This window comes from Palaemon carinicauda, chromosome 19 (genome assembly GCF_036898095.1).
Source record: "Palaemon carinicauda isolate YSFRI2023 chromosome 19, ASM3689809v2, whole genome shotgun sequence".
NCBI classification, from domain to species: domain Eukaryota; kingdom Metazoa; phylum Arthropoda; class Malacostraca; order Decapoda; family Palaemonidae; genus Palaemon; species Palaemon carinicauda.
Window position 1 is genome coordinate 8,657,346 of NC_090743.1, and position 10,545 is coordinate 8,667,890.

Sequence of the window (10,545 nt, forward strand, 5' to 3'; positions counted from 1 at the left end):
AAGCTCAACCCCAGATCAATTAGTTTTGTTTAGGTGTACTGTATTTCCCCTCGCTCATATGACGGGGAGTGTGGCTTCATGTATGCTAATCTATTTCTTATGAATAATCATATATTTTAGACAACATATCTTCTACATGAATATGGGTTCTTCCTTGATCGTCTTTTAGTGCCTGTTAGTAACCTAGCCTAACACCTGTTGAGTTTTCATTCCCAGGTCATTAGGAGGTTGACACGAGTTATAAAATTTGCTGTACAGAACTGAAGGGCTTCGACATTTACCAGGATAGTAAACCGACCAGTTGGCTTCTATGGATTTCTTCCCATCTTAGGATAAGTCTCCTATTAAAAGATGCAGATTTGTATTCTTTTAGGAACAAATCATAGATTTTTGAAGTAATTTTTAATTTTCCTAACTATACAAACCTAGGGCTCCACAAGACACTAGAAGAGTTGAAAGACCCAGGCTTACATGGCTGAGGACTATGAAGCGTGAAGTAGATGATGATTAGAGAAGCACTGATTCAAAAGCTCAAGATAGCAATGACTGGCGAAATCTAACGGAAGCCCTTTGGCACTAGAAAAGTTGGAGGACTATGAAATGTGAAGTAGGAGATGATGAATGGAGAAGTATTGATTTAAAAGCTCAAGATAGAGCCGACTAGCAAAATCTAACGGAGGCCCTTTGGCACTAGAAAAGTTGGAAGACCCAAGCCTACATGGCTGAGGACTGTGAAGAGTGAAGTAGGAGATGATGAATGAAGAAGCATTGATTTAAAAGCTCAAGATAGAGACAACTGGCGAAATCTAACGGAGGCCCTTTGGCACCAGAAGAGTTGGAAGACCCAGGCCTACATGGCTGAGGACTGTGAAGCGTGAAGTAGGAGATGATGAATGGAGAAGTATTGATTTAAAAGCTCAGGATAGAGACAACTGGCGAAATCTAATCGAGGCCCTTTGCGTCAATAGGCGTAGGAGAAGAAGATGATGATACAAACCAGAGTCTTATAAGTTTAAGTTCTCTTCTCAACCACCTTGCAAGTCATAGTGGAAGTTCAGTGGCCTGTCCGGTGGGTGGGGGCTTATCTGCCACCCTTCGGCTAACTATTGCCACATCTTTGTTTTAACAGCCTTATCCAGCTTCGCTGAAAGCGATGGTGGACCTGTTATCTATACTCAATGAATTTGGATTTGTAATTATTAAAGAAAACAAGGAAGATATTAGTTATTTACATTTTTTACTTGAGTACCTTTTAGGAAAATATTCTGTCATACATCATCAAAGTTATGAGTCGCTTGTGCTACAGTAATATTCCTTCCTAGTTTTTTTAACTTTTTTTTTCTTTTCTAACCGTTCGTTTCCTTTCTTACGACGATTGTGGTTAAATTTAATGGATAATTAGTTCACTTGAAATTACATTTTAGCTTATTACTTGATCAGATTCTCTTTTGCCTTTAATTGTAATAAAGATTACTTTCATTAAATTTTGCACCCTTATCCGTGACCTATGCCTCTTAGTAAAATGAACTGTTGTAATGAATACAGTTTAAAAGAAGTTTGATTATTGCCTAGGCTGTATATCTAGACAGTGTACTGAATTTTAAAAAGAATATTGTCTGTGATTTTGAAACTAAATTAATTCAATCTTTTCTCCAGGTCTCCAATAATGGCAGGTGGTCTCTTTGCAATTGAGCGAAACTACTTCTGGGAGGTTGGAGTTTATGATGAGGGCATGGATGTATGGGGTGGAGAAAACCTTGAAATGTCTTTCCGAGTAAGTATAACACCACGTCGAAAGGAGTGAGGTTCAGTACATTATTATTATTATTTTGGAGCTAATTTGTATTTTTTTCAATTTGTCTTACCCATTCATTGGGTTATAGGTTTTGAAAGTGCAGCTTTGGTTTACAGATTTGAAAATTAGAGGCTTATTGGTGGATTTGTACAGTTCATTGTACTGAACATGTACAACTAGTCGTCCCGTATCCAAGAAAGTACTATGTACAGTACTACTGTATATAAGGTCATGGGTAGTTACCATATTGGAAAAACTCATTCTTGCTTTATCAAGCTAAGGATTGACATCCATTTGTTTGGTGTTTGGGTATGTAAAGGATTTTTCAACATGAATCTTACCTTGTAGTCATCATGTTAATATAATTGAAGCAACTGACTTCCTGACCATTAAAAAAGGAATAGAAAAAAATCTCTTCCCCTCCTGCATCTCCCCCTTCCCTATGATTCCATGGGAAGACCACCAACCACAGGTAGCAAGAACTCCTTACAATCTTCATCTTTACGAAGACAAGACCTCTCCATCTCGATGTCATTAGTAATGTACAAGTATTTTGAAAATATTGATACCTAGAGCATTGCGTAGGTGTAACATGATATGTGTTTCTGATATAGAAATATGTTTGTGAGATAAATGGTATTCAAAAACATATAGTAGAATAGGTTGAGTTGGTACTTAGAGTTTATGATAAAAAGGAGGATATGGTAAGAAAGTAAATAGAGGATATGGTAAGAAAGTAAATCAGGATGAATTTTACCAGGCTAGTGGATATTTGTAACAAAGTGGAAATAAATGTTAAAGTATTTTGTAAGTTTATTAGTTATACAAAGCTAACTCCTTTAAAACATGATGTCTTCTGCAGAGCTGGAATGGGTGTGAAATTATTAAGAATGATGAGCAATTACAGATATGATTTTGGAGAAAATTAATCACAGTACTGAGTATGCTTATTCTTCGATATACATTATGTCCAGTTAATACGTAGACTTGAAACTATTTATAAACATTAGCTTTTTTATATTTTTCAAGAATAAAATCAATGAACCAATAGTTAAAAAGTTTGAGAAAATCTGCCTTGGTAGTCCCTTTTCCTACTAGTTACAATCCAAAAGGTTGTCATTATATAAGAGGACAATTGCCTATCCTAATCATTTTTACTATACGGGCTAATTTACCAGAACCGATAGTAAATATCAATACGAGGCCCTTATTAAAAGGAGGATACTGTATACAACTTAGAAGATAATGTTGGTGATTTAGCGGAAATTATTCTTTTGCTGATTTTATTTTGTAGTACATACATACACCAAGGCACTTCCCCCAATTTTGGGGGGGTAGCCGACATCAAACAAATGAAAAAAGGGGACCTTTCCTCTCTACGTTCCTCCTAGCGTGATGAGGTACTTAACCGTGTTCAGCTGGTACTGCTAGGGTGCCACAGCCCACCCTTCCCCGATATCCAAAACAGATGAAGCTTCATAACGCTGAATCCCCTACTGCTGCTACCTCCGCGGTCATCCAAGGCGACCGAAGGAAGCAGCAGGGCCTACTGTACATATATTATGAGACATAGCGCAGGCATCTACTAATAAAGGATCCTTGTGAAAGTATTAAAGTGATTTACAGTACGTACAGTATTTACAATATTAATACAGTCGTCGTCGGCGCCCACTCGTGTCCGAGTATTGGGTTCTGTCGTTAGCCATCAGCCTCCTATCTATGAAAAGATGAAGAAGGGTGGAGGAAACGACAGAATGCCAGTAGCTGGGTATATTGTTTTGGGTGGTCGTGGCTTTGCAACGGCCACGCTCACACACTTGGCCCACATCGTTTTCACCGCGGCTCAAGACATATGAGACAGGCGGCTTCTCCGATGTTGGTTGCGTCGGGCTGCCGTGTTCTTGTTATGTCAAGGCCCGCCTTGTTGCCTGCCCGACAGGCATTGCCCTCTTCTGCCGGCGCTGGGAAGCTCCGCCGTTGGGGTCTTGTTTGGTTTGATTTTGGAGTTTTCCCTCTCCTAGCCTTTGCCTATCTTAAAATAAAGGAGAAGGCCTATAGGGGTCCAGTCTTGGTCTGGTCTCTTAGAACTGGCCTTAGCGGTATGGTTGAGCCTGCCAGGGTGGATAAACTACCCCACCGCCATTGCCCAGCCCATCATTGAGACACTCAAGCCCCTCTACTGCAGCAAAGTGCTGGACCATCAGAGGGGATTAATACAGTACTGTAACTGTAAATTAGAAAAATTACAATTCTTTTATTTTGTATCTTCTTAGATATTGTGACTATGTATTGTTAAGCATAAATAGTAGGGGTGATGAAAAGTTTTTAAGATATATTGGTTCATTGAATTAAAAGTTCCTAAATCATTAAGAAAGATGGGGTCAGTGACATTACTGCTTATGTATTTCTGCTATAGATTTTGTCTTTAGTATAACAATGGATAAACTATAGGCTTTGAATGTGTAGGCTTTGCAGTGAATATTTAATTTTATTGAATTTAAAAAGTTATATAGCCTTAAAAGATGGTAAGGCTATGTCAAATTTTATCAGAATCTCAGATAGAATGTTTCAGGACAGGAGATGCATTTCCCAGTTCCTTGTCTACTCTTTGTAAACCAAGAATTCAGCTGTAGATATTTAATTTGATTGAATTTAACTAGTTTTAGTACCTTAAATAAAGTCAATGATAAGAATTGACACCGACCATTGTCTTAAACAATTGGTATCTGAGATACAGAAGGGTCAGTACAGCATATGTATTACCCAGTTCTTTGACTACGGTCTACCCCAAAGCCAAAGCAAAGTCCCTCAAAAAGAAGGCAATCATGCTTATCTCATATAGATGGAAAAATAAGCTTATTTACTGAAAAAGAAGAAGGTTTATTGAGGTAAATAGAATTTCAATTATAAGATATATTATTTGAATACTTATTGTGGTTCACCTAATCCCCACCTCACTGATTAGTGATGTCAAAATGTTTTTTGAGTTTGAGGTCCATTTCAAATATGAAGCATATCCATTATTATTATTATTATTAAGATTTAACGAGGGTTTACTACCCACACCGCTAGTTAGCGGGGGTAGGGGAGGGTAGCTTGCTTCCCCTCCCCCCCCCTCACACACACACACCTGTGCTTGAGCTCACTTCACTTTTGGCTCGGAGCGAGAGCGGTTGTTTCCTCTCTCTCTCCTCGCCTATTTTGGACTGCCATTAATTTTTGTCTTTTTACTTACTTTTTCTTATACAGTGAACCCTCGTTTATCGCGGTGGATAGGTTCCAGACCCGGCCGCGATAGGTGAAAATCCGCGAAGTAGTGACATCATATTTACCTATTTATTTAACATGTATATTCGGACTTTTAAAACCTTCCCTTGTACGTAGTACTGTTAACAAACTACCCTTTAATGTACAGAACACTTAATGCATGTACTACAGTACCCTAAACTAAAACAGGCACAAATATTAAAGGCGATTTTATATCATGCGTTTCCTAAACGCTAAAAAGCACAATAAAAAATGGCAACCAATGTTTTGTTTACGTTCATCTCTGATCATAATAAAGAAACAAACTCATTTAGTGTACACATATATGTATAGGTTAGTTTTTGCATCGATTATATTGATTATACAGTATGTTGATTTTGTTATTACCAATGTTTTACTTAATTTTTCTTAGGACTTCCAAATAAAATTTTTTTCTTTATGACGCCGCCTGAAACGACGGCGTCATAAAGTACTGTACGCTCAGTAAACAACCACGCTCAGAACAAAGAAGGCATTTAACGCGCATGATGAAAGTGATAAATAATGATATTTACAGTAAAAGCTTTTAGAAAATATGTTATTACAAATATTATTTACCGTATCTATATAAAATCATACAGTACATATTGTACGTAGCAAAGCAGGAAAACAATTTACGAGAGAGAGAGAGAGAGAGAGAGAGAGAGAGAGAGAGAGAGAGAGAGAGAGAGAGAGAGAGAGAGAGAGAGAGAGAGAGAGAGATTGTTTTACGTACGTACTGTAAATGTAAATTTAAAAAAAAAAAAATATGATAGGTTACAACATGTAGACTTTTAAAACCTTCCCTTTAACTTAATGCATACAGTACTAAACTATAAAACAGGCACAAATATTAAAATGTTAGAATATTAAAGTAAAAAATAAAGATTGTTACTGTACTCACCACGAAAGAAGTTCAAGAAAAACTTGAATGATGATGGCGATGAATTTGCTGCACAGTAGAAATGATGATGATGAAGCTGATGATGTCTTCTACTGTGCAGCCAATGATAGTATTTTACGTCTCTTCAGACGGAGGTGTCTTTTCCTGGGACACCTCTTCAACTTCTTCAATTTCTTCCGAAGGCGTACTAGCAGGAGGAACTGGCTCTTTTTTGCGAGGCTGGAAGAACATTGTGATCGGAAGTTGCTGCCGCTGCTTCTTTTTTCGCTCTAAGAGCATCCTGTAGGGAGTCATGATGTCATCGACCTTGTTGGAGAATTGCATAGAACGAACCATATCCTCGTCCCACTCTTGCAACATTTCTTTCACCTCCTTTATATGGTTGCAGACCTTGGCAAGCCGTTCTAGTGTTAAGCCCGTTTCTTCGACATTTTCTTGGGTCTCTTCCTGGGTTTCACTCTCTTGTTTGCTTGCCGATTTCGTCAGGTCTTCTAGGTCTGCGTCAGTTAGCGGCTGGGAATGGCAGTCCAACAACTCGTCGACGTCTTCAGTTGTCATGTCGCCAAACCCGTCACCTCTAATTATGGCAGCCAACTGCATAGATTTCCGTATTGCAGAGTGTTGAATCTCAGCAGGTGTAAATCCCTCGTCGTCGTATACAATCTGGGGCCACAACTTCTTCCAGCTCTCATTCACAGTTGCAGGTTTCATCTCTTGCAGTGCCTTCTGAATATTCTTCAGGCACGTGGCTATGGTGTACTGCCGCCAGTATGCCTTCAAGTTAAAATCTTCATCCTCATCATCTTGGGCAGCATCCACACACGCAACGAGGTCCGCCAAGGTATTCTTCGTGTAGAGGGCCTTGAACGCCCTGATAACCCCCTGGTCCATCGGTTGAATTAATGACGTGGTGTTGGGTGGCAGGAACTCAACCTGAACGCCCTCACGCGACAGGTCAGTTGCGTGTCCACCAGCGTTATCCATAAGGAGAAGGATCTTGAATGGCAAGCCCTTCTCTACGAGATATTTATTGACTTGCGGGATGAAACAGTGGTGGGACCAGTTGGAGGTCAGCATCTTTGTAATCCATGCTTTTGGATTATGCATCCAGTACACGGGAAGGAGATTCTTATTCTTATTTTTCAAAGCGCGAGGATTTTTCGACTTATAAATAAGCCCCGGTTTTAGCAAAAATCCAGCAGCATTGCCACACATCACGAGGGTAACGCGATCCTTGAATGCTTTAAAGCCAGAGGCTTTGGCTTCCTCTTTGAACAGGAAAGTTCGCGACGGCATTCTCTTCCAAAACAAGCCGGTCTCATCCATATTAAACACTTGTTCCGGCTTGTATCCACCTTCGGCGATAATATTCTTGAACGTCTGGTTCACGTAAGTTTTAGCAGCGGCAGTGTCATCCGAAGCTGCCTCGCCATGCAGGGAAACGCTTTTCAGGGCGAAGCGTTTCTGAAACTTCGCGAACCATCCTTTGCTGGCGGAAAAACGTTGTTTCTGAGGCTGGGAATCAGTGGATGTCCCTGGTTGAAGTTCATCTGCATCATCATATTCTTCAGCAGGGTTGCCGTCGTCGTCTTGAGGTTCCTTTGCAGCAAAATTCTTATACAAGCTCAAAGCCTTTGTTCGGATGGTGTTCGTATCCAAGGCCATGTTCTTCTTCCGGCAGTCGCCAATCCACACAGCTAAAGCACCTTCCATGCGTACGATCGTTTTATTACGCGTGGTAACGACTCGCTTCGCTGATCTGCTAAAGGTGATTGCAGCCGTCTTTCTAATGTTCGCCTCGTCCTTCTTGATATAGCGAACAGTGGATTCGTTGATTCCAAAATGGCGCGCTGCGGCCGCGTAACTTCTACCGTCTTTCAACATATCGAGAAGCGTCACCTTCTCAGCAATCGTCATCATCCTTCGGTGGCATTTAGGCTCACTACCAGCCTTAGTAGAAGCAGAACGCTTGGGAGCCATTGTGCAGTAGGATTTAACAGAAAGTTCAACAAAAAATTCAACTTAAAACAGTCGCACACAGCACAGATTAAAGTTCACAAACTTAAGAACGTCTACTCAGCGATACGGCGTAAGAGAAAGTGGCCGCCGCGAGAACCTAGATGCTGCGGGCAAAACACTAATCACAGGCTTGATAACAAAACTTGAGTTCTGATTCGTCATCTATCAGCGCTTGAACCAATCACAACCCGTCTTATATGATGCGTAGGTTACCAACTCAAAGTACAAGATACCCCGCGTATACTGTACGTACAGTATTAATAATAATAATAATAAATAATGATAATAACCACAGTAATAATAATAATAATAATGATAATGATAATAACAATAATAATTTTGTTAACAACAACTACAATAATAATAATAATAACAATAATAATAATAGCTTTACGTATGCTATTTTATGCTTTTGTTGTAGGATGTGTGTCTCTCTCTCTCTCGTACGCTTATTCGAAATGTGATTTTTGCAACAAAGAATATTATTGGATGCAGTACTACGTACGTATACATACAAAAGATTCATGGAAAAGAAGCACATCCATTACATTTGTAGTACAGTAGTAGCCATCAGCAGCCTTACACCATTCTAATATGGTATGACTGCATCTGATTTGCGTTTCATGTTCGATTTAATTTTACTACGTACTGTATACAGTACTGATTTATCGTATGATCACATTCTCTTTTCGTGTTTCATTTCTTTCTGTGCTGAATTATATATCATATGTAATGCAATGAACAATCAGTAAGAGCAGATATTACTAATTACAGTATTAATGGAATTACAGGTAACGAAATATCGTATTTGGGGTCTTCAGATATCGCGGTATTTTCGAAATTTCCGGAAAATCCGCGATATGTATATATGTATGGGTTATGGAAAAAACCCGCAAAGTGGTAAATCCGCGATGGTCGAACCGCGAAGTAGCGAGGGTTCACTGTACTTGTAAATATAAGTATAAACATTCTTAATGTTTATGTATATATATATATGTGTATAGAAATGTAGTAAGTTTTCTTTTCAGTGTTTGTGCTGTGTGTGTGATATACGACAACGACACTTGCGTAGTAGCAAGGCCAGCACAGTTCCACTTCGTGGGGAACGGCCTCTCCCTCTCTGGTCCATTGGTCTTCCCATCGGCATATATCCGTTAACTCGGCCGCCGCAGGGGAATCGTCATCTCCTGGACCCTCTTCATTCAGCTATTATCTTCGCCTTTTCCTCTTTTCCTATGGGAAACTTGGATTCTGAGCGAAGGGAATGTGGCCTTTAAAGATTGACTACGGTCTCTCTCTACTCGAGGTCGTTCACTTTTACTACAACAACGTACTATTACGGAAGCTCCTTTCTCGTGTGTGGGTTAGGTTGCTATTCCGTTTGTTTGTCTAAATTATTTTTAGTGAAATCTAATTGTATTTTAACTTTTCAGCTTTCTCCGTGGGGAACACTTCCCTTCGGGGGGGGTCAGTGGTTCTCACTATTAGTGAGTATTCTTAGATGATTTAGATAGTTATAATTCTGTTTTTATTACAGTTACTCGCTCCCCCCCTTCTCCCATGGATGTCATCTGGGGAAGGAAGGGCGTATACTTAATTCTTATTTTTATGTTATTCCCTTGGGGTTCCTCTTTGGAGTTCCTCCCTAGGGAATTTCTGTTAAATAATTATTTAATTTTATTTCTGGGTCGACCTGTGGCGGGCGGTGAAAAGTCCTTCTTTTCTAATATAAATCTTCCAAATATACTAGAGAAAGATAAAAGCATGGAATGCAGAGGTTACTACCCTCGCGCGAGCACCTTGTGGGTGTCGTGTATAAAGCAAAGGCGCGTGAAAGCCACTATTCACAGGCTGTCTTCCATTTAGTTAATTCCTTCGTCAAAGGGATGGGATGATACAGAGGCACCAGCCAATCTACCAGAGCCACGCCACCCACGCCCCGACGCGAGCGCCATCTGAACAACATCCTTCTATTTGGACTTGCGAGAGTGTGTGTTTATTGTTGTGCTCTCGGCCTTTTTTCACTCTTGTGGATTTATTTCGTCATGAACGAAGCTCCATCTTCACCCATTCCAATGTTAAGTACCATAGTTTGTTTTGACAGCTTTTTGTAGTACCGGGCTTTTGTATTCTACCCAGTATAGTCTGTTTTATCACTACCGTCTGGGCCCGTCCGCGTCCTCGGCGGCCATTGTTTTTTCCCTTGTCTTGCTGGGAGTTCATCTTAGTCTTGCCCGTTTGGTACTCTGTCACTTAGGTTCTTGGTTAAGTCCCTGGCCTTATGCCTTTTTGAACCATCATTATTATTATCGTTATTAATTCCCATGGTACTTTTTGCTAGCAAGTCCAATCTGCGAACGAGAATAACGTTCTAGCTTTATTATAGTTTAGTACCCGCCCCCCGAGGCGTTCGTCAGTCGACTATTTCCCTTTAATTTAGGTTTTAGCAGACGTTATTCTTCGTTCGTAGTCTTGTATTTGATGTTACAATTTTATTATTATACGCTTATAATAGTGTTGTGTGCTTATTAGGTCCTGATTT

General features: G+C 39.8%; 1 protein-coding gene across 1 annotated transcript in view; it reads left to right on the forward strand.

Moving 5' to 3' along the window:
• The window catches only part of LOC137658901 (putative ankyrin repeat protein RF_0381), a 32,171-nt gene extending 30,367 nt beyond the window's left edge, over window positions 1-1,804 (forward strand). The window contains exon 16 of the mRNA XM_068394022.1: window positions 1,657-1,804. Coding sequence (XP_068250123.1) covers window positions 1,657-1,804 — 148 coding nt within the window. The remainder of the gene's footprint in view (window positions 1-1,656) is intronic.
• Window positions 1,805-10,545: the final 8,741 nt, after the last annotated feature.